This window comes from Parasteatoda tepidariorum, chromosome 7 (genome assembly GCF_043381705.1).
Source record: "Parasteatoda tepidariorum isolate YZ-2023 chromosome 7, CAS_Ptep_4.0, whole genome shotgun sequence".
In the NCBI taxonomy this organism is placed as follows: Eukaryota; Metazoa; Arthropoda; class Arachnida; order Araneae; family Theridiidae; genus Parasteatoda; species Parasteatoda tepidariorum.
The window spans coordinates 91,817,138-91,842,793 of NC_092210.1; the positions used below are offsets into that span (position 1 = coordinate 91,817,138).

General features: G+C 31.6%; 1 protein-coding gene across 1 annotated transcript in view; it reads right to left on the reverse strand.

Annotated features, from left to right (window-relative positions):
* Window positions 1-7,948: 7,948 nt before the first annotated feature.
* The window catches only part of LOC107445334 (ubiquitin carboxy-terminal hydrolase L5), a 28,771-nt gene continuing 11,063 nt past the window's right edge, over window positions 7,949-25,656 (reverse strand). The window contains exons 5-11 of the mRNA XM_043054885.2: window positions 23,408-23,469; window positions 20,610-20,740; window positions 17,970-18,030; window positions 15,498-15,585; window positions 14,241-14,333; window positions 12,344-12,442; window positions 7,949-8,028 (exon numbers count right to left, since the gene is read on the reverse strand). Of these exons, the coding sequence (XP_042910819.1) occupies window positions 7,969-8,028; window positions 12,344-12,442; window positions 14,241-14,333; window positions 15,498-15,585; window positions 17,970-18,030; window positions 20,610-20,740; window positions 23,408-23,469 (594 nt within the window). The 3' untranslated portion in view covers window positions 7,949-7,968. The remainder of the gene's footprint in view (window positions 8,029-12,343; window positions 12,443-14,240; window positions 14,334-15,497; window positions 15,586-17,969; window positions 18,031-20,609; window positions 20,741-23,407; window positions 23,470-25,656) is intronic.

A 25,656-nucleotide genomic window follows, 5' to 3' on the forward strand; every position in this document is an offset into this window, starting at 1 on the left:
TTTTGCAATAACAGGATCCTATTTGCAAAAGCAGGACCCTGGTTGAAGGAATGTGACTTACCGCTTATTTTATTTTCACAATTTTGCAAAAGCAGGACCTTTCACAAAATGTCTGGACTACTCACCCCTGAGAGGAGTTGTTAACAAGTGTCATTAAAATTGTTTTCTGTTAACAAATTTATAGTTTGAAAGGGAAAATGTTGCTGGTATATAATTAGTATATAGCTTGCTACATTAAAATAGTAATGTGATGCATTGTTTCTAGTCAAATGTGTATATAGATTTTGAATTGTACATTTTGTAGTATATTTTCTTTTGTAAATGGCATTTTCTCTTTTTGTAAATGAATATCTCTAAATAAAAACTCTTCAAAGCTTTTGACATTTGTTTCACTTAATTTTATTTCTTTTCTTCATAACATTGAAAAAAAAATTATTTCAGTAAATTAATCATGATTTGTACCACTATAAAACTGAATAAACTTTTGTGTCTTTTTTTTAGAAAAAAAACTTATCTGAAAACTGCAAAAGGGGATAAGTATTTCTTTTAATTACAATCAGTAAATTAAGTCTGAATTAATTTACCATTGGGACAGTAACACAATCTCTTTTATTAAATAAAACAGGCATCTCAAGGTTACTCACTTCTACCTTCTCTATTAAAATAATTACAGCAAATCTTGCTTTTTCCCCTAAAGCAAGTATAGTTAATTTCTTTCTAAAACATAACTACTTTTTTTTTACATATTATGCAGTATCGTGAAACAAAACTATTTAAATGACCAAAAAAAAATACAACCAAAAAAAAAAAAAAAATACACAAAATTAAAAAAAAAACTTCCTCTGCAATATTTCGGTGCAAAATATAATTATTTATGTGCGACATCATTAAAGTCATGACCCAGCATCCCTACTTGTCATAGTAAAACCTTGTAACCATAGTCATCACCACTACTCCAGATGAATGGTATGGGGAGTTCTTTACATAGACAAAGTACAACGCCTTGCAAAGTTTTATTTTGCAGTACAACATATCATTTAAGCCTAGCCAAATCTAATCTGATGGTGTAACCTATCATTAAGGCTAACTAAATCTTATCTGGTGGAGTAACATGTCACTAAAGCTCAGCAAAGTATACCGTCGTAATCTGGCATACCATTCATTAGTAGCTAAACGATATATAGTTATCAGTCCTACCATTATTACAAGATATAGCTGAGCCTCGGTTGTGAAACCTATCAGGACGTAGTTGATCAAGCTAAAATAGGGGTGCACAACCTTTTTGAGTGAAGGGCCACATGCGCAGCAGATTGACCAGCCGCATGCCAAAGTGAACACCCAAAGTATTTAGACAGACATATTCACTGCAATTTTAAGTAGTAATTGTTATAAAAACATTGTTCTAGCCACTAAATTCTTTTTCTAAGTTAACCTTGTAATATCTGAGCATAAAAATTAAATACTTTTAAATGTTTAAAGTTAGAAACTTCTAAACTGATTACTTAAGAAAAAAACAGAATCCGAAAATCAGAAATAATTAAAAAACTATGGGAAAATTCATGTTTTTTTTAATCATATTGCAAAAGTTCATTTAAACATGAATTATAACTTTAAAAAAATTTGTTCATAGAATGTAATTTAAAAAAAAAAAATTCTTAGTATTAAAATAAATGCAAGTTAAATACTTTGATTTAAAGAAAGTTTATNTTGATAAATTGAAATAATAAAAAAACTATGGGAAAATTCATGTTTTTTTTAATCATATTGCATAATACAAAAGTTCATTTAAACATGAATTATAACTTTAAAAAAATTTGTTCATAGAATGTAATTTAAAAAAAAAAAAATTATTAGTATTAAAATAAATGCAAGTTAAATACTTTGATTTAAAGAAAGTTTATAGGGTTAAAAATAATTAAAATTGAAACAAAACCCCTTTTGCGGAAAATAAGATTTAGAATTTAGTAGGGAATATACTTAAACTTTAAAACATTTATTTTAAACTAATTATATGAGGCAGGGGCAGAGAGAGGGAAGAAAAAGAAAGAAAGCATTAATTTTGAAGGAACTATTTTCCTTAATAATAAAAAACTATTCAGATACTTGTTTACAATTTTTTATGACGAATATTTTTTTTAACGTGACACTTACTATTTACAATTAATACTCATATGCCTAAACAATTAGTAACATTTACATTACTTTACGAAACTCATTTTGATTACATTTTTTACAGTTAAAATTTAATGATATACAAATCATTTCCCAGCATATAATCATGAATGATAAGAAATGGTCGAAGTATATAGAAAATGGTTAATATTTTTTAATAGTTTTCCTGTAATTTTTGCACATTTTTTAAATATTGGGATAATCTTATATATGTGATAGTTTTTTCGAGCCATTAAATGAAAATTTAATGATTTTGTTGGGTAATTTTGAACAGGCTAAATTTATTCTGGAAAACAGTTTTTCGACAGAAGCTGTTGTGGGTAGTATTAAATTAGGGCAAATAACTTAATGACTTTTGAAATGTGTCCTAGACAATGTTCTTCACTTCCAGATTTTTAAATCACGTGAATACAAATAGCGATGCGTTATCTTTTTAATTGCTTGAATACGAATTGCTATGTGTGATTTTTAAATTGCGTAAATAAAAAACGCAATGTGTGATTTTCAAATCACGTGAATGCGAATTGCGATGTGCGATTTTAAACTGCGAAAATACTACTCACAGTTAGACTTTTTAAAATGTGTGAATATGAATCGCGATATATGGTTTTTAAATCGCGTGAATATAAATCGCGATGTATGATTTTTGAATTTTGAGAAGAGTAACAACGTATGATATTTTAAACACCAGAACACGAATCGCGTGATGTAATTTTAAATCTCGTGAATTTGAGTCTCGATGGATGATTTTTGAATCTCGTTATTACGAAACTCGTTAATACGAAATGCGATGAGCAATTATAAGATCGCGTTAATACGAATTACGATGCGTGAATTTTAAACTACGAGACAAATTAAAACTTATGATTTCTGAAAAGTGTAAATGCGACCTGTGATTTTTAAATATTGTAACAACAAAAAGAATAGGTTGAATGTGTGATGTTAAACTTGCACTTGTTCATGAGACTAAAGATAAATATGCACTTGTTTTGAATTATATTTTACGATAAAGGAACGCGTTTGTTATAAATGTACACAATTTGTTTTTATTTTTATTCTCTTCAGGAAGGGATCGATTTTGCTAAGATACGTAATTACTATTTAAGTTTAAAAAAAAAAAAAAATTAAAACAGTATCGAATTTTAAGAGTTGTAATGTTGTGCTAAAATATCAGGATATTCTAAATCACAAGTAAACACGTAGCAATAACTGGAAAGAAAAAAAAACATGATCGAAAAACCTCTTATATTTATGTAAAAATCGGCCAGGGATCTGTTTAGAAGAAATTTCATAAACGTATATCATTATTGAATATCATTTCATAAACACCAACCCTTCACAAAATATTTTAACTTAAAATAGGACCACTCACAAAATGAATTTTCTTTTAATCGAACCCTTCACAAATTTATTTATCTTCATTGTTTTGTTAATTGAATAAACTCTTCCCAAGGGGAACAAAAATAAAGATGGATGTAAACGAATGAAGTTTTGTCTTCGGCAGACGCTTCTTCCATTATTCGTCCGAAATGAATATTCTGCGTTCAGCAGTATAAGCTAAATACCAAATATTTGTATGTTGCATCTCTAATTTAGAAGCAGCAATTGCTGTTTAATTTTGAAAATTTAATTTTTTTTAATTATAATTTTACAGTGTTAAGCATAATCTTGTATCTATTTACAATTTAAAGGCTCCTTGAAAAAGTTTTTTTGCAAAAAGGACCCTATTTGCACAAATTCATAAACGGACCTTTCACAAAATGTCTGCAGACCCCTGTCGACACAAATACAGCACGTAAGAAGTAATTATTTTAATGAGCGATTCAAAACTCGCATGTTGTCAAATTATAGTATTAAAAATATCATTTTTTTTTAAATCACGTGTAAAAGCGTGGTAATAACTATCAAAGAAATTATCAAAATCCCTTGATATTTACGGTGAAATTGGCGTAAATAAAACGCGTCAAAATTTTATGTATTTAAATGCGAAATTCTAAATTAAAGTATAGCAATAGCGTATAAAAATATCAGATTTTTCAAAACTTTGTAGAAATGTGTTACAATAATGGCCAAAATAACGATTGAAAAAAAATTTATTTGCGATAAAATCGGTACAAATAAACCACGTCCAAATATGGTTTATCTAAATGAGCGATTATTTAGTCCCGATTCTTAATATCGTGATAAAATATCCAAATTTTAAAAACCATGCGGAAATGCATGGCAATAACTGCCGATAAAGGATCAAAAGTCAATTAGATTTATTCTGAAGTTTGCACAAATAAATCGTTTCCTAACTTTCAAAAATCGCGATTTCAGAAAGGACGTGAAAATATAATAGCAATAACTACCGGAAAGTCATTGGATTTATGATGAAATCGGCGCACTTGTAGTGCGTCAAAAGTAATAACAAAAATTAGAACTTCGTATATCGTAATAATGATGTATTTAAAATATTCAAAACTATGCATTAATCTGTAGAGGTAACCATCGAAAAAAAGCGATCAAAAACTACATTGTTTGAAATTAGGTGCGTCAAAAAAATTAAATGCGTAAATTTCAAATTTATTTTGTTTTTCAAAAAAAAGAAAAAAAAAATATTTGATTTTTTTTTTTTTTTTTCATTTCGTTCAGATTGCGGTCGCGGGCCGCATTTGGCCCGTAGGTTGTGCACCCCTAAGCTAAAATATTTTTGATCCAGGCTTTAACTGTGCAAGAATATTCAGAAATGCACTGCTAAAAAACTTTTCTCCAGGGTCTGAAAAGAGGGAAGAGAATTAGAAAGAAAAACTTAAAATATAGTGTTGTGTTTTTCATTCGATGTATGTATGGAGCACTGAAAAAGGATCCATACCTGCCAACATAAGCGAATTTTTTTGGGTTGTGAGTCAATTTTTTATAAATCTTACATAATCGTGTTAGTCGAAAAGAAGAAATTCAAAATTGGAAATAATATTTACATTTAGCTAAGTAAAAAATATATATATATTACCGGCCAAGTATGAAACGCCGGCATTGTATAGAATGCCTGACGTTTTTAGGCAAAGTATGAAATGTGAGAAGTATTACATACTTTGCCTAGGCATTCTATACAATGCCGGATGCTATTTAGGCAAAGTATGAAATAAACGTCCTGATGAGGTTATTATGTAAATGATGTGCATGTTACTGTGAATGACCGAAATCGGTGGTTGTTGACTTTCACCGGTGAGTGTTGACAATCACATAGTCGCTTTGGTGAATGTCCGAAATATTTATTACATCCGATTTCATATTAATATATTCCTGGATATAATTACATTTATTCGATATTTTAATACTTACTGACGATAGATTAGAAGAAACATCAGTGTAGGGTATACCGGGCAATGGCACTTGATCTTAAAAAAACATCAGTGGAGGGTATGCCGGGCAATGGCACTTGACTAGGCCTTTGGTAAATGCCCGAAATATATGCTAGGTCTAGTTAAGTGCCACTGCCCGGTATACCCTACACTGATGTTTTTTTAAGGTCAAGTGCCATTGCCCGGTCAATATCAGTGTAGGGTATCTACACTGCCCGGTATAAAAAAATATCAGTGTAGGGTATCTACACTGATATTTTTTTAAGGTCAAGTGCCATTGCCCGGTATATATTTGCTCGATACTCCAAACACTGATGTTTATTCTAATCTATCGTCAGTAAGTATTAAAATATCGAATAAATGTAATCTATCGTCAGTAAGTATTAAAATAACGAATAAATGTAATTATATCCACGANATAAAAAATAAAAATTGATAATTTTATTTTTATTCTTTTGTTAGCTTGCATTCTGAAGGACACTTTCCCTGAAAATTTTTTTTCGTAAGTTGTAAAACAAACATAAAATATACTGGGGACATGAAAATGACTGTTTTTGTGAGAATGACCCATATATAAATCTTAATTTAAAGAAGATATTCTCCGATCACTAACACTAATTATCTCACCTTTTTTATAACCGTCATTGAACAGCTGACCCAATTTTCGGGTTTACGACTACTAATGTTCAACTCCGCAAATGTGTAATTTTGAACCCAATCCAGAAGTTGGATCAAGTATTGGGAGAAATTTGCCTTCGTGGAGATCTTTTTGATCGAACTAAACCCACATTTGTATTACAGATGGAGAGGAAAACCACCCACGGTTAACCTGACGACAAGGGTACCCCCACTAGGGATATTTTTACGTCAGCAGTGTGGCTGGGATTCCAAGCACGTTCACCTCTCTGGAAGGCGATATGTCCCCATCACGAATTTACTTCAATTATTATCACTCAACTGTACTATTGGTTGAGGGATAAGAGAAGTATTTTTGCCAACAGTGGATATTTTATCGCCAAAATTTTGTGTTTGAAAAATTTCTTCTACAAATACGGAGAAATTTGAGAATATGCGAGTAAACAGGAGGTATGGGGATCTAATCCACTAAGTTATGTATATAATTGTAGTAACAAATTAAGAAAATTTCACATATCTTAAGAAATCTATTGTGGCCATGGGCTGATACTTTAACAAGAAAAAAATTCTATTAAAATTTAATGTATTCCCGTTGAGTTCAAAACATGTTGGATTATTTGTTAAAATTTGGGAAACATTTAAGTAGCAGATAATAAGAAGTTTCATCCTTCAAAACAGATTTACTTTGATGTTTTGAACCCAGTCTTTCTTACTTGTGATTTGATTTCAATAACTTTTTTTTTTAATTTCAAATTATGTAAGTATGTAATTTTGAATTAATCTTAACAAGTATTCTAAAAATATATATTAAGGGCGATGATTTCAGCAAACCCTGTATGTTTATGTTTTCATTCACTTCAAAATAATTTTAGATTAACATTTATTTTCAAGTCTTTTTCGTCGACAAATATAACAATTCTGAACATTTCGAATTTTTATAACAAGTGAGAAAAAAAGAACAATAAAATTTTTGTTATTGCACCTGGTCTTATAATGGACAGCTCAAATTTCAGGATTTCTTTTGATAATCTATTTCAATTCGAATGGCGGTGTAGTTAAGACAAGGAACTACTTTGCTATTTAGCTAAGTTGTTTTTGGAGGAAAATAAAGATTTACAAATAAAATAAAAATATAATACTGAAATAATTAGTCCTCTATTTAATCAAAGTTAATAGCTAAAATCTTTCAACAAGAAATATGAACTTTTTAAGCACTATATGCATTAACAAAATGCAAAATAATTTTCAAGAACTTTACATGATCATAATAAAATAGCTAATTTCTGACAAAGAACTTCTTTTTTGATTATACTAGACATTATAAAATAATCGAGATTTTTCGGTTCGATATCAGAGGGTGGAAAATAAAGACTGAAATTGAAAATATGTTGCAAAGTGCAGCAGAGTTGCACATGCCAGTGCAATAATTTCGCCGAACCCAGCTCAGTAGACGCAGATGCGGACCAGCAAGGATTTTATCAAACATGTAAAATGATTGGCGCTTTTGAACGTTACGGACCGAATGTAATCTAAAATGGATTGCGGAAAGAACAATGTGAAAAGCAGACTTCTGCATAATACGTGACGAAAATCGACCTGGTAAAGAAAAAATATCTCATTTTGGAAAAGGGAAAATTAAGCACTTTTTAAAAACACCCAATAAGAAAAGCACCTTTAAAAGCTTTTAAAGAACTCGAGAATAAGTACCTTTAAGCACTTTTTTAAAAACGCAACGCACCATGTTAGTGTATAATGAATGAAAGGTACTATCACAATAAGATGATGACAACACACAATTAACAAGAAATAAAACATTTTATTGGACTTGTTTGATCTCTTGTTCTTTCTTTTTCCTTTCATCAACCTTTTGTTTTGCCTGAAAAAAAAAGAATCAGTAAGCAATTGATAGAAATATTTTCATTCCAATAGTTATTTCTCATTTGAAACCTTCTCTGAAAAGAACGTCTTAAATATCGAGTTAACAAACTATTGGTCACTTCACAAATTTACTAGGTCGAATAAAATCAAGTAAATGAAAAGCTATGCTGTAAAAAAAAGTAAATTAAACAATACTTTCATTTAAAAAATAATATATAGTGAACTTGTTCAGTGTTCTGATAAAAAATTGATAGCTCGTTTATATTGTACTCAAATTTAGCAGGTATTTAAATAAATGTTAAAAAAAAAATATTTGAGAGGTTAAAAAGTTATGACTTTTGATTAAAAATCAATTACTAATGCACATTATAACGATGCGTTAAAAAGAAGTGCTTTCACTTGAATGAATAATTTCAAAAACAGAAAATTCTAATGAAGAATTTAAATTCAGAAATTTAAACGTCTTCAATAATGAATGAAGTAAAAAAGATAAACATTTGAAAAATTTCAACATCATCATCATATTTGGCCAGACAGCTTAATGTGAGCAAATGGCCTTCCTCTGAAGATTTCTCCATGACGACTTCCAATTTTTCTTTGATCTCCAATTCTTTTGCATTGTATTGCAAGAAAATCAGACTCCACTGAGTCAGCCCATCTCAACGGCGGCTCTCCCTGCCCCACTGGGTTTCAAAAGCAGCATCTTTTTTATTGTGTTGTCATCACTCATTCAAATCACGCGGGCCATCCAATTCATTCTATTCATTTTTATATATTTAATAATATTGAGTTGTTCATAAATCTTGTACAGTTGAAAGTTAAATCTCCTTCTCCAGTTATTGTTTTCATTCACACCCCCAAGTATACTCTGCAAAATCTTTCTCTCAAATGTTGCGATACAATTTTCCTCCAGTTTAGACATTGTCCAAGCTTCAGAAGGGTATGTCAAGACTGGCCTGACAAGAGTTTCGTAGATTAAGAATTTTGTTTTTCTAGAAAGAAACCTAGATTTAATACATCTTCTAAGCCCATAGGCAGCCCTATTTGAGAGATAGGAGTTTTTTTTTTTAAATTTTATTTATTTCAGGAGCCAGTCTGTTGTCAATAGTAATAATTGATCCTAAGTAAGTAAAACTCCTTACTGTTTCATATCTGTACGAATTTATTTCAAGACATGGGTCTGGGACTCTGAATCGATTAGATGAACGGCAAGAAAATTAGTTATAGGTAGACAAGTGATTTGGAGAATATCTTCAATGTTATTTATAAACATTAACCGATTAAAAGTAGGAAACTGTAAACATGTAGAAAGATTCTACATATTTAATAATTTATAAAGCAATATTGCAATTTGCTAAAAAATATTTTTTCAAAGATTTTGCATATAGTGGAAAACTGCTTATACAGGATGTACCGTAAATGTTGGGGGAGTAGGGTACATCACAAGGATTAAGAATTACCTAGGAAACCATTTCCTATAATGAACTGTTACATAGTCTTCTTCGAACATCTTCTTCCTCGTCAGCGCTACAGCCTAGTGCAGCCAAGGTCTCAATTAGATGCCTCCAGGCAGAGTGAGCTTGAGCTAGATTTTTCCACCAGTTTATTCCCAACAATTTTAAGTCCTTCAAAATATTAGGTAATCTATATCTCCTTCACCAACTACTATTTTCCTTAACTGCTCCAAAAAATTAACCGAAGGATCTTTCTTTCAAAAATGAGTAGTCTATTTTCCTCTGTTTTATGAATTGCCCAGGTCTCGCTACCATATAGAATAATTGGTCTGATTAAGGTTTTGTATAGCTTTACTTTTGTACCAATGGAGAGAAATTTCGATTTTAATTGGTTCCTCAGACCAAAGTAGCACTTATTAGCCATCAAAAGTCTGTTCCTAACTTTAACCCTTTAAACATCAGGTACTTTTATCTCTTGATTTCTATTAATTATTTTATTTTATTTTTAACCGTCGTTGAAAAACCAACCCAATTTTTGGGTGTATGACTACTAATGCTCAATAACGGAGCCCTGCATTTTAAACCCAATCCAGAAGACAAGGTAACTCCTGGGTCAAAAAATTAAGAGAAATTTCTCTTCGTGGATGACTTTTGATGGAACTAACTTGCATTTGCGTCACATGGAGAGGAAGAACCTCTTACGGTTAACCTGACGGCGAGGGGACTCTAACCTGTGATCGGTCTACCACTGAGGATGTGTCACGTGGTTGATACAAGCCGGATGGGGAATTCGTATCGACCAACCATTACTGGGATTCAAACTGGTTCACCTCAATGAAAAGCATTCGCCTGTTTGCTCTATCCCCATCACGGCTCTTCTATTAATTATTCAAATGGGTACATTATTAGCTGTCTTATCGTAATTTAATAATATATGATGACTCACTGGACAAGCTCGCCTAATCATTAAATTAACAACCTATTTTAATGGAACTCTCAACACTAACATGAAATTAAAATATTATAGAAAAATAAAAGCGCAAAGGCAAACAAATCCATAATAGAAAAGTGCCCTTCGTAGCGTACAATGACATTCCTACGTAATTCTCAATCCTTATCCACTTCCCCTAGAAGTTTGTGGCAGCATTTACTGTACACCCTGTATATACATATGCAAACCCGCTACGATCAAACATTTAGAGTAAGTTATGCCTCATAAAATGTAACATTCCATTGAAAATTGTTGTGGAGAGTTCAATTAGGGTGTTTAATCATTATGGAAAATGCTTCATCAGACAAATAAAGGAAATCGATTGATTCTCCAGTGACCCTTCGTGTTTTCTGGCAGTTTTGGACACCCCTTGTCAGCAGCAAATCCCTTCCAAGACAATATCCCCATGTTTTAACTTTCATTGAAGAAAAACGCAAAACTAACCCCTGTTTAGTTGCGTGAACATAAAATTTAATTTCCCTCAAAAATGTTTCCAAGGTCTTTAAAATAGATACCCATAGCTGCCAACATGGATAGGAAAAATCCAGTAGATTTTATGAAACAATATAAATTTCATGATAATTGGTGCATATTGTGCTAAAAATTTTACACATAGGGAACATTAATCATCAAAATTGAAAAAAAAAAAGAAATATTTTCCAGTTATGATTGACGTTAAATGAACTTGAAATGTTATGTTTTACGTTTATTCTTAATAGTAATAGGGATTCAATTCATCAAAGATAGATAAAAGATTGTCTAATTAATTTAAAAAGGGAGTACTGAATAAAAATAAACTGTACCTTTTAGAACCTAAAAATGTTTTGAACTGATTTCTATAAATGAGGTTCATTTCATTATTTATTAGTAATAAGCATTTACATTTTCAAGCAAGCAAAAATTCTAATGCAATTTAGGGAACTTTCTGAAATGTACAAAAAATCAGGAAAATTTTTATTAAACCAGTAAACCAGGAGAAAATCCAGTAGAGTTGGCCATGAGACTCACCAGATATGAAACATAAAATGAATAATAAAGAGTGAAGGATGAGACATGCTTTAAATCATTTTTGTTTTCTTGTCTTGAGAATGGCACTTAAAACCATCTTGGGATTAGTTGCAAAGCGGCACTCTTCAGCATTAAGATCATGTGATTTTACTTTTCCCAATCAAACCACTGATAAAATGCAATGCATCATAATACTTAAAAACAATAATTAGGACTCTTAATATGTCCTACTAAAACAACTGCAAACTATTAAATTCGTCATTTAGATATCAAATGAATCAATTATTCTAAGTTACTCTTGGTCCTTCATTATTCAAAATATACTGCCGTAAGAAATTAAGACAGCAACGAGTGTTACACACGACCATGTGTGTGGGTATTACAACTGTTGAATGGTTATTTGTTTTGTATTGTAATAATGTATGTCAGATCATTGTAATAATGTATGTCAAATTAAAATAACTAATAAATTCGTCATTTAGATATCAAATGAATAAATTATTCTAAGTTACTCTTGGTCCTTCAATATTCGAAATATACTGCCGTAAGAAATTAAGACAACAACGAGTGTTACGCACAATCATGTGTGTGTGTGTATTACAACTGTTGAATGGTTATTTGTTTTGTATTGTAATAATGTATGTCAAATCGGTCTATTATTAAAATCGTTCAAGAGATAATTGACCCAGTCTGCAAATTCTCTTAATTTCTTAGACCAGTGTACATATATAGGTTGTATAATAAACTTCAATTTATTTTACATACAACTAACAATTTATTTTACATAACAACATTTAAATTCCAGTCATATTTGTTGGTCTTAATAGCATTGATATTTAAATCCCGACAAATATACTCACAGCATTTATTAGAGGCACAAGTTTCCCTTCTTCAGCCAGAATTTTTAAAAGTTCCATTATGAGGGGAAGATAATTATGTTTCCTACGGATATTTTCAACCTGAAACACGTTTTATAAATGAGTGATGATATTTCAACATGCATCATATATTCAATATACACTTGGTAATGATTTTTTTTCCCTAAATGAAGGAAGAAAAAAAAACACTAAAAATTATTAAGAATCATAGTGTTAAAGATAACCAAGTAATTATAAAAATTAAGAGATAGAAAAAATAAAGGAACCGCAGAACGAACAAAATTTAATTTTAAGCATTGGTTGATTTTCTTTTATTATACGTGTTTCATAAATTGTAAAACCTTGTACCCTGAAGAGACTCAGTATCCTCAAATGCCTTGCTGGAGCAAGATGGTGTTGCACTGAACGAACCTTGCTACAGACTTATCAAATGTTTATTCATCCCGTTTTGACTTATTGCTGCGAACAACTTGTTGTGCCGGGGGAAAAAGTTCTTGATTCTTTGGAAAAAGTTCAAAATCAGTCCCAGCGTATCATTACTGGGGCGGTAAAGACTACTCCGATTAATGCTATGCTTTTGACGACTGATGTTAGACCAATGCAATCTGTGATTTAGGAAAAAGCTATAATTCTCTGGGAAAAAATCATCAGAGTCCCTGGTTGCTTTTCACTTTGGAATGAGGCCAACCGGGACCTGAATAAAAATTTAAAGACTCAAAGGGGCTTTCTTCAGGGAGTTTTGCGCTTGAAAAATACTCTCGGAATAAATTATGATCCTGAATATCTTGTCCCAACCCAAAATCCAATAGATTTGAAACATTTCCAAACTAATTTGGATTTATGTCAAAGTGTAAATAAACACAATATGGATCCTGCTATTTTGAAAGTCTTGACTTATGAAGCGTTGAGCTCTTACTACCCTGAGCCAGAGTGGCTTCGGATCTACACCGACGGATCTCTTCTACCAGACAGTCCTAATGCTGGTGCCGGAGTTTTCTCCGAGGCTTTTTCCTTTTATGCCCCTGTGAGACAGGGATCTGCTTTTGATGGAGAGATGGCTGCAATCTAGTCCAGTCACAGTGTCATATTGATCTTTTTGAAAAAGCTGTTGTCCTGTGTGACTCAAGAGCTGCTTTGCCTGCCATTGCATCCTTAAATAATCCCTTAAATCAAGACATTTTGGATCGCCGCCTCCAACTTGAATACCCAGCATCCCTTAAGAAAACCATTGTTTTCCAGTGGGTTCCTGCCCATTACGGGGTTATGGGTAACTTAGCAAAAAAGGGGGCCTTAATTAATTAGACTTCTGTGCACATTATGCCCTTCTGTTCCATAAAACAGCTTATTAAGAGAACCTTTAAGACCTGTGCACGCGAAGAACTTCTCGACTGTACTTCTACCAAGTCTTGGAGGGCTACCATCCTAAATTTGCAAGATGACCCAAGACGAAGAGCGGTGGATGAATTCCGTTTGGCTACCGGTTGTGACTGTCTGCTGAAACATCTGTCTAGATTTGGTATCCTTCCTTCCCCGGTATGCACTCTTTGCAGTTCTGGTGAGGACATGGACTCAACGCGCCTTCTCAGCTGCTCTGCACTTTGCAGGAATTCTATCACTGAACGCTATTGGAAAGTTAGAGACATGTTGTGATTAATAGACTCTGTTGCAGCATCCTTTGTTTCTGTTCTTATTTTTATTAGATGTTTATGCATGCTGTTACTGTCTATAATCTGCCATTGGAAATAAAAAAAAATAGCAGGAATTGAAAAAAGAACAAAACTTTTATGCTTTGGTTAATTTGGCATTCGACTTACATTTTTTTATTATATGTGCTTGATAAATTGTAATTGTGGAAAGAATTCAATTAAAGCACACTTACTTTATATCGCTTTTGTTTTAATTCCTCTTCTGCTATTAACATGTGAATTTTATTAACTTCATCTAATGTCTCATCTACCTCCATTCCACCAGACTATGAAAAAAAGAAATGCCTCTTTTCAGAAAACTTATGTATAAATAAAGAAGAAAGTAGGAATGCACAACCACTTTTTTTAGACCACAAGAGTTAAAAATTGCAGCTGTTCAAGGGGTAAGGTGTATTTAGATCTGAATTGTAAGTAACATGTATATACAATATAACAAGTAAAAATTTACATTTCCATGTGACCTCAGGGCAGGTAAGCACTGAAATGGTTACAATCACGCTCAGAGTTGCACTTTAAAAAAGTAGGCTGACCAGTAAAAGAATTTTTAAAAAAATATCACTTTTTAATATTTTTGAATAATTTAAATATAATATAAATTCAAAACTAGTGAAGCCTGGACCCTATCTAGTACGGATAAGGCTATGTTGGGTTCCTTTGAGAGAGAAAGGGTCTTGAGAAGTATTTTCGGAGGAATTAAAAGAGAATGGTGCGTGGCTTAGGAGATCAAATCGGGAGCTTTATCTCTCATTGATTGAACCTGAGATTATTAACTTTATTAAAAGACAAAGAGTAAAATAGGCAGGCCACATCATCAGAATGTACGAAGACTGTACCACAAAAAGAGAGTTTTCAATGCCAAACCAAAAGAGGCAGGCCGAATTTGAGATGGATAGATAGCCTAGAAAAAAAAACCTTTTGGTCTTAAAAACTAAAAACTGGAAAACACTAGCAGTAAAAAGTTTAGTCTGGAAAAAACTTCTTGAGAAGGCCAAGGTCCCACCCTGGGCTGTCGAGCCATTGATGATGATAAATTTAAAAATCGAAACTCAGTGGCGTGACAGCCCAAAGAGGGAAAAGGCCTATCAGCTCATATCAGTTTTCTTGACCTTGGGCTCGGCGGTGAAGAAGCAGATGTACCGGTTGGGTGGTCAGCCGAACACAGAACTACCAGTGTTAAGTCCCCAAGCATGCTCGGTACTCATTTTGTCGACCCACTGAAGGGATGAAAGACTGAGTCAACCTTGCCTGGTCCGAGAATCAAACCAAGGACCTGTGGCACGATAATATAAATAAAATAATGAACGTAATTAAAAAATTTGTGTTATTATTTTTATTTTGAAGGAATTCCAAAAAAAAAATTCTATTAATTTTTGTTAATTTTTATTAATATTTAAGGTGGTGCATCCCTGGTCTAAAGAATAATAACTTACACTCAATTCTTCTAATCTTTTCTGGTAGAGCATTTTCCGATCAGATATAATTGCCATAAGATTAAAATGAATCTCTCCCTCATTATACCTGCAAAATATAACACACACATGTAAAACAGTCATAACAAATTTGAAAAAATATTTTTATTTTATTTTATAACCGTTGGCGAACAGCCGACCCAATTTTTAGGGTCTACGGCTAACTGGCGTTCAATTCTGTAGATTTGTCGTCTTGAACCCAATTTAGAAGACAAGATAACTGCTGGATCAAGTATTGGGTGAAATTTGCCTTCGTGGAAGACTTTTTGATGGAACTAACCCGCATTTGCTTTACATGGAAAGGAAAACCTCCCCCGGTTAGCCTGACAGCAAGGGGACTCTAATCCATGATCCGTCTGCCACTGAAGCAATTGCCAATGAGGTGTCCCAGGTTCGAATTTCAGCACTGTCTGATTAATATAAATTCTGCTCCCAGAGTGCTGATGTAAAAAAATCCATCGCAGTACTTAGAATCATTGGACACCAACTGTTGAAGGTTTTTTATCTCCACGTCACAGAAATGTAGGCTATGTCCATCAGAAAGTCCTCCGTAAAAGCTAGTTAGTCCCAATGCTTGGTTCAGGAGTTCCACTGTCTTCTGGGTTGAGCTCAAAACCACAAGGCTATGAAATCAAACAATGATAGTCTTAAACTAAAAACAGGGTCAACTGTTCAATACCAGTTATATAATGAAATACATAACAGCGATCAGAATGTGCAAGATTATTTGACATTTCAGAAATATTGAGGGTAAATTTGAAGTCATCATTATTCGCATCCCTCTTTTAATATTCATATCTGAAACATTCGTTTTAATACAAAAAATTGAGACACATTTCCACTTTAAATTTGATTTTTGTTATAGCTCAAAGTTGTGAGGTTTGAAATGGTTACATTTCGATATACAGCAATTATAAGGACTGCTTCATTAAGTTATTTTAATATCCACTAGAATGTTCATCCTAATATAGATATTTCATTAAATTTAGAAAATTTTGAAAAAAATTATTCAAACCTATTGATGTTACCGCACAATAAACACCTCTTTGAATGAAAGGATAGGATTTCCTAAATTCTTATCCTAAGATTGGAGTGCACAACCTGTGGCTCGCAGGCCATGCGCGACCCGTCGACTGTCGATGTGCAGCCCACGGGATTTTTTGAACACAATAAAAAAAAATTCTTTTAATTTGGTTTTTGTTTAAACATTTTAAATTTTATTTCATAAAATATTTATTTCAAGTTTATATTACTCTATAAAATGCACATATTTTTTGCACTTTCATTATATAAGCTTCTTTTGGTTAGAATTTATATCCCCACTCACTCAATATTTATGTACATATATATTTCATAAATTAATTACTGTGAAAAATGGAAAAAGTTTTTTAAAAAATATATCACTTCTCTTTCGGTTTTAAATAAATTCAAATAATTAAAAGTATTTAATTTTCTGCAAATATGTTACTAAGTTCACTGATAAAAATATTTAGTGCTTAGAACACCAATGTTTATATAAGAGTTATCATATTTGCCACCAAAATGACTAAATATGCGTGCGACCCTTCACTCAAAAAGGTCGTGAACCTCTATCCTAAGATATAGGTGGTCCTAATTTATGGTTATTCACAATCTGTGTCTCAAAGCATCGTTTTGTTTAAATTCACCCATGTCAGTCCTCTTGTGCAACCTTTTTAATGCTTTCCTTAAGAGAGAAGTTGATTGTTTTTATTTTATTTTATCCGTCGTTGAACATCCGACCCAATTTTGGGTTTACGACAACTAATGTTCAACTCCGTAGCCTTGTCATTTTAAACCAATACAGAAGACAAGGTGACTCCTGGATCAGTACCCCCAGAGGTATTGATTTGTTATGGGAACACAGAGGACTTGTCGACTCAACATATTTATCATGCATCAGTCACCATTTACTACTAATACCATTCCCTACACAGGGAATTTTCGGCCGGCGGGGATCAAAGCCACGAACTCTTGAACATGGCCCCAGTGCCCTACCAACCAGGCTATCATGGTCTCAAGTTGATTGTTTATATCTTAGATGGTTTTGAGTTCCTTGGATTGAAGATCTAGAAAGTTTCTTTAGGCAGTTATCTTGGCCCTGAATCAGAATATTATTTTTAAGGTACTTTCCTTCTATTTTAAAGGAAAAAAATCAAAAGAAAAGATTACGAAAATTACACAAAAGAAAAAAATCTGCATTATTACAAATTTTTCTGTTAATTATTAAATTCTTAGTAAAGCAATCTGTCTTTGTTTAAAATCTGTATTTTTTTTTCAGCTACGAGTTAATAATTATAGTATTTTAGTGTTCACACGATAAAATGACCTAGAATTTGTTTTCATCCAAACTGTAAGGGTCATTATTTCAACTAATATTAAAAATGAATGCATAATAAAAAAATATCTAATTACTTTTGAATTCGTTTTTCAATGACAGGCCTAACAGTATCCAACCAGTCACCAGAAATCGGACCTGTTTAAATAACAAAAGTCATAATAATCAAACAAAAAATCATAATAATCAGGAATATACAAGACTTTTTTTTTAAACTAACAATGCTCCATTAAGTTTTGAGAAGTTTAAAATTGAGAATTTTAAAACATTGATTACATATGTAACTTATTGCTGTTATATAACATAGATCATTTGAGCTTTAGTTTAGCCAGAGTTGGGAGTCGATTACAGTAATCCAGTGATTCTCAACCTCTGTGCCGCGGCACTTTGTGTGCCGTCAAATTTTTAATATGTGCCCCCAAATATTAGAAATGATACAATAAAAATTATAATACATTTTTTATTATGAGTAAAGTTTAAATTAAAGAAAAGTGCATATATAATATATATTTTTTATAATTTCACCACGCTTTAACCACGTGAACATTTTTGTCGGCGATTGTCTTGTCACTGACAAAGTTAAAATAAGATGGAAGTGTTTAAATTGTATATGAAGCACAATTTTAAAAAATGTTGTAAGAACTTATCATTAAAGTAAGCTATGCAATTAATAAACAAATTAACAAAGGATAACTAAAAAAACAAATATATAAAACCAAATTAACAAAGGATACCTGACAAAAATTAAGCTAACAATTAATGATTAGCAAAAAAACCAGTTAACAGGAAATCACAAAAAAATAACAATTAATAATTATAGAAAACAAGCTAACAATTAATAACTAGCAAAAAATAAATAACTGTTACCTAACTAATAAAAAATTGGTCAAAAGAAATAATTAATCCCTTAATAAATGTGCTTTTGTAGTACATATTATTTTATTTCACATTCAAAATTATTATCACAAACTATTCAACACAGTGTAAAATAGGTAATTAAGCAACTTTTAAACTAATTTTTTTCATTGTGTGCCGTCAAATTTCGAAATCGTTAAAAGTGTGCCGCCACAAAAAAAGGTTGAGAATCACTGCAGTAATCGATTACAACTGTAATTGATTATAGATAATTACAGCTATATAATCAATTACAGGTAATCATAATGTTTGATTACATCAGAGTAGATTACATGTATGCACATATGTATATAACTAATGCAGATGTAGATAAATGCATGTCTCCAGACATTTTAGTTACACATCTATACCATACACATATATTGTAAGTATAAATCACATGTAAGTATTTATATAGCTAATAATTGCGTATGCATGTGCAATAATCGACTATGGTAATCACAATTACAGCTGTGATCAAAATTATGTTACCTTGTAAGCATGATTACAAATAATTGAAAAATGTAATCGATTACATTTTTGCCTAACTCTGAGTTTAGCCATCATTACATAGAAAATGGCTACCAAAATATTAAACATTTGTCACCAAATGCGTCAACCTAATTTAAAAGAATAAAACCGTCATTCCAAATCCCATTTCAATATCTCTGTAGCAATTTTTTTTAATACAAATTTTCATGTTTTTAAAATCTTGATGTTTTATTATGATTACCCAAATGTCACCTTTAAATAATGAATTTTTGATGGATTTGATTATTAACAATTCTATTGTTACTTTACTAAGCGTTATCATTGTCACTCATTTTTTCTAAAGTTAAAATACGACATAGATTCCGATATTCCATTTTTAAAAACCTGAAAACAGATTAAAATCAGGTTTGCCAGATTTCAGCTAGACTGAAAAAAAGCTGTTATTTTCTTTTTCAATAACTAGGATAATATGAAAGGGCCATAACGCTATTGTTAATTACAAGGATATTAGAAACAATGTTTTTTTTTTCGAAACTCGTTAGTTTGATCTTCAAAGAACATCTTAAGAAAAATCAACTACCTGGAATCATCAATTTCCTAACTTTTGAAATGAAATATGCTTTTATTATTACTTTGAACAAATCTTACAGTTTTATTAAAAATAACCAATAAAAAGAAACACAATTTTTGAAAAAATGTTTATTCTGGTAAATCACAGCTGGAAAATGGCTGTGAGTGATTTTGGGCCATTTCAATGAGATGAGCAATTGTTTTTGTCACATTAGCTGACATTTTAGCATTTTGCTGCATCATAGTTCATATTTTAGTTCCTTTTTTTTACTGAACAGTAATCTGGTATGTTAGTGAATAATAAAACAGGGTGCATTGCCAGGCTTTTCAACAAAAAATAAGCACCTTTTAAGTACTTTTTAAACACTCATGAAATATTTGTAATCATGTTCCCCCCAAAAAAATTCATAATTAGGAACTGTGCAGTAATAAAAAATATTTCTTTCTATCGTTTAAAGTTCTTAATTTATAAACATAAAATCAATACAATTCAAAATATTTTCAAAAACTTTACATAATTATGATAAAATAACTAGTTTCTGATAAATATTGCAGAGAAAATTGTGAAAATCATGCGTTTTTTGTAATTTAAAACGACCTAATTTGTTTGAAAATCAGTGATTTTCGAACAAATTAGGTAGCAAACAGAGGGTTGAAAGAAGAGTCAATAAATTGCTTGCAGAAAGTTTTTCATTCGATTTAAGTCTGCTAGGTGCACTCTGATCAGAATATTACTAACTATAAATTCATTTGACATTTACCTAGATCAATCGGCCCATCTTTTAATCCATCTAGTTCATACAACCTATTTTCTATTGGAACATAGCCAATAAAATGGAATACGTCATCGTCTTTATTAGGCTGACGAGCATCAAATTCAAACATTTGTTGCCTGCAATCAAATCAATATTTAAGCATGAATGAATAAAAAGTCATTTATAATACAGCAATTGCTTTCCATAGAACTCTACGATTCTGTAGATTTCAAGAGATACGATTTGTTTTTAACAGTTCAGAAATCTGTAATTATATTAAGCAGTGTTGCAACTTTGAGGCCCTTAAACATAAATTCTTAGAGGTACTCTTTTAGTATTTATATAAATTAGCCATTGCTTTGAAAACATAATAATTTATTGAAAGTATATTTATTATCCAATAACATTTAACAATATAATAATTATTACATAGTATGTACTCAATAATGTTGGAATTTTTTTTTTACATTTCATCATTAGAACAATTTAAAAAGAAAAAAATAGAGGTGAAAGATTCTTCGGTACTAAAAAGGATTAGAGGTCTGTCGATAAATTTTGGCAGATTTTGTAACCTAAAATTTTTTCTGACATGAGCAAATAATGTTGTGCTCAAGATTTCTCTTTTAATGGTTTTTAAAGGTATTGATGTTTGATGATATACATTTTCATGCAACCTATTTTATTTAATAACCGTCGCTGAAGAGCCAACCCAATTTTTTGGATTTGGGATTACTAATGTTCAACTCTGGAGCCCTGTAATTTTGAATCCAATCCAGAAGACAAGGGAACACCTGGATTGGGAGAAATTTTGCCTTCGTGGAGAACGTTTTCATGGAACTAACCCACATTTGCTTTAGATGGAGAGGTAAACCTCCCAGAGTTGGCCTGAGGCAAGGGGACTCTAGCCAATGATCCGTCAACCACTGAGAATATGGTCTCTAACCTCATTGGAAGGCAAACACTGAGCCACCACAGCTGTTATAGAGAATTTAAAAAAGAACTGATATTCTGTATTTAAAACTTTAAATTTATTATCATTCAAATCTATATCTGGATGCAGCCTTGCTGGAGAACTTAAGTTTCTAAGACACATTCTTTTCAATTTTATCCAAAAACAAAATTCAATCTAAGTACCTTTCGAAATCAGTCTAAGTACTATCATGGAACTCGGTGCTTATTTACATTTTTTTACTCAAAATAATTTCAATTTTAAAAGTATTTAACATAGTTTTAACTTAACAAATTTAAACATGCAGTCATAAAAACCAGAGGTAAAAACCTAAGAAAACAATTGGTAAAAACTCTCAATTTAATTAACACAAAATCATTGGTTACTTAGTCTTACTACTGATTTTGTAATGGGTCATTTTTCAGGTTTGTCACAAGATTTTTCCAGGATCAATTACTTTTTTATCTGACACTTTCAGGTTTCCCTGACAATGTAGGAACCCTGAAATCCAAATTCCAGCTTTTTCGGACTAAATGGAAATATTAAGTATGGGGTGAATCAACACTTCCTTGACAGGGTGGGTAGTCAAATCTTTCAACAAAAAATAAGCACCTTTTAAGTACTAAGCACTATATGTATTAACAAAATGCAAAATAATTTTTGAAGACTTAACATGAACATGATAAAATAAGTAGTGTCTGACATAAAGAACTCTTTTCTTGATTATATTAACCATTAAAAAATGATCAAGAGATTTTTCAGTTCCATTTTAGAGGGTGGGAAATGAAGCTTGAAATTGAGAATATCTCGCAAAATGCAGCAGAGTTGCACAAGAGACTGCTCTCACCGAACCCAGCTCAGTAGAAGCGCCTGCGGACCAGCAAGGATTTCATCAAACATGTAAAATGATTGGTGCTTTCATGCGCTATGGACCGACGGTACCCTGATAAAGATTGTGATTTCGTGATTCGTGAAAACCTTGGGTAGAACAACGTAATAAGCACGCTTTTGCATAATACGTGGGGAAAAATGACTTGCTAAAGAAAAAAAATCTCATATTCAAAAAGGGGAAATTAAGCACTTTATAAAAACATCATGTTCACCATAGTTGGATAGACAGCCCAATGTGGGTCAATTCCTTCCTCTGAATACTTGTCCAAAATGACTTCCGATTTATTTTTGATCTCCAATTCTTTTCATTAATTGCAACAAAATCACACTCCACCAAGTCAGCCCATCTCAACAGTGGCCTTCCCCATTTTCTTGCTCCAGTGGGGAATCACGCAGGCCATCCAATTCATTCTATTTATTTTTATGTATTTAAGAATATCGGGTTGCTTATAAATCTTGTACAGTTCAAAGTTAAATCTCCTTCTCCAGTTATTGTTTTCATTTACACCACCAAGTATACTCTGCAAAATCTTTCTCTCAAATATTGTGATACAATTCTCCTCCAGTTTTATCATTGTCCAAGCTTCAGAAGCGTATGTCAAGACTGGCCAGACAAGAGTTTCTTAGATTAAGAATTTTGTTTTCCTGGAAAGAAACCCAGATTTCGGTTTTTTATTTCAGGAGTCATTCTGTTGCCAATTGCAATAATTGATCCTAAGTAAATAAAACTCATTACTGTTTCAAATCTATAAGAATCTATTCCAAGATGGGGGTCTGGGACTCTGTTTCATGAGAATAACATTAACTTTTTAAAAACACCTAATAAAAAAAGCACCGCTAAGGGCTTTTAAAAAATGAAAATAAACACCTCTAAGCACTTTTTAAAAACGCTATGCACCATGTGTTTACCTACCATCCATATTACAGTTTTATATATGGAATACTTGAAAATAAAAATAAGTACCTAGCAAAACTATTGTGAACTTCACGAATGACATCAGAATTGCTGAGGGTCAGACCCTTCATCTGAAAAGAAAGAGATATTCTTTATTCACAACTATTTAAATATTTTATTGTACAATTATTTATTAACCCTCCCCATACGGCTCTTGCGATTTGCGTGGGGTATCAGTTTCCCCTGTGGCAGAATCATGGCGACATTGTTGCAAAACATTACAGAGTGCCTGCAGAAAGATTTTTCATTTGGGAAGCGAAGAAGTTGGAGTTTTTTTTATCTGCAGAATTGTTTGAAATATTTTTTTACAGAACTTTTTCTACCCTTTCTGCAGAATTATATTCACAAAATGCTTTTCTCAAACCGGAAGTGGAATAAAAATGCTTATGCCTTTTCTTTTCCACTTTAAAGAATAAAAAAATGACGTAATGATAGGGTTTTCAGATTTCGGATTGATATTATAAAAAAGTAATTTCCAGACATCAAAAATTTAAAGGTTGACCATACAAATATTTTTCAGAACATGAGAATATTGCTAATAATATTAGAATATGTATTCTTTCACATTTAGATTTTTAAAAAAATTCTTACATTTACAATTGGAAAAAAAATATATATGCTGTTCTGTTCTATACATAAAGGCTTTTTGTTATAAACAGAAAGTGCTTCCAGTACTTTAAAATAAATTAGCAACATATATATTTGTTACTATTAAATATGTCTCTCAGAAAAGGTATTAGAACTAAAAAGAATTGTAGCAGAAAGCTCGAAAAAATTTTGCCAGCGGGTCAGTTTTGTCCCCCAACTACAGTCACGTGAATACTGTGGGCGAAATTTCCCCCCCGCCTTATTTCAATACTGATCCTGCTATCATTTGATGTTTATTTTTGCCGGTAGATGGCACTATAGGGTTCAGGGATTTTTTTCCTGCATATTTGTGAGTATTCATGCTTTTTGTTTTTCTTTTGTGAGATAAGCATTTATGAAAGATATGGATTTGCCAAGTGTCAGGGGAGTTATATGTGAGAATAACAAAACAAAACAAAAAAATCTTGATTATGAAGATAGTGATTTGGAGTATTCCATAAATCTGGGCTTTCATTTCATTTTTTCTGTTTCATTACAAAATTTTGCTGAAAATGAAAATATTGCACACATTTTTTCACTTATAAACCCTGTCTGCTGAAACCGTGGGTGCTGTATTACACTTTTTTTGAAAACCTAAAAGCTATTAAAATTCTTTTATTATTTCAAAACACATGATGAAAATGCGAATTTTAAAATATGTAGATAAAGAAAATACACGAAAATCGCCTCGTATTTCAGGACCAGAAAGTGTAAAACCTGAGCCGTACAGGGAGGGTTAATCATAATTTAAATGCAGCACACTTTATGAAATGAAAGTAAATAAAAGCATTGATTTTTAAACAATTTATAGAAGGTGTACTATTTTAAAAGTTAAATATGAAACTCTTAAAACATAAAATATGAAACGACCAAAGAAAATAACACAAAAACATATTAAAATAAATCATTTAGTTTGGTGGATGACCAACATATTCAGTAGCCATGACTCTTGACATGTACCATATTATGAATATAAACTTAATCATTTGAATATAACATATAATTGAATAGTGCATAGTTTAAATTGTCCTAGAGCAGGGGTGGCGAACCTTTACACACCAACATGCCATTTTTTCCAAAAAATTGTTTAATGAGGTCATAGACGTGCCGTCAAATAATGATTATTGGGAAAATAATAATACTAAATACTATCAACTCAAAACTCTTTCATTACAGGGAAAAAAAATATATATTTTGCAATGTCTCAGTTATACGCGTAATTCAACTTAAAGTAACATCAGTGTGACTCCTGTTGTTGCAGATTAGATGACAAATAACTTATATTAGGTTGTAAGATGGACTGTTTATTTTTTTTGTTAGTTATTTATTTTTAGCTTGTTTTTTATGGTTATTAATTGCTTTTTTAGCATTAATTGTTAATTTTTTTCATTAATAATTGTTTATTATTTTGCGTGTTTTTTGTGAATTTTAATTTAATTGTCACATATGCTTCATAGTGTAATAGCGTTTGAGTAATAACAATTCATAGTGTAATAACAAATGTGATCGGTGGCGTGCCCAAAATATTGTGTCGGGTGCCATAAATGGCACGTGTGCCATTGGTTCGCCATCCCTGTCCTAGAGGGTCATAACACTCACACAGTAATACCGAGTTCAAAACTCTTAAATGG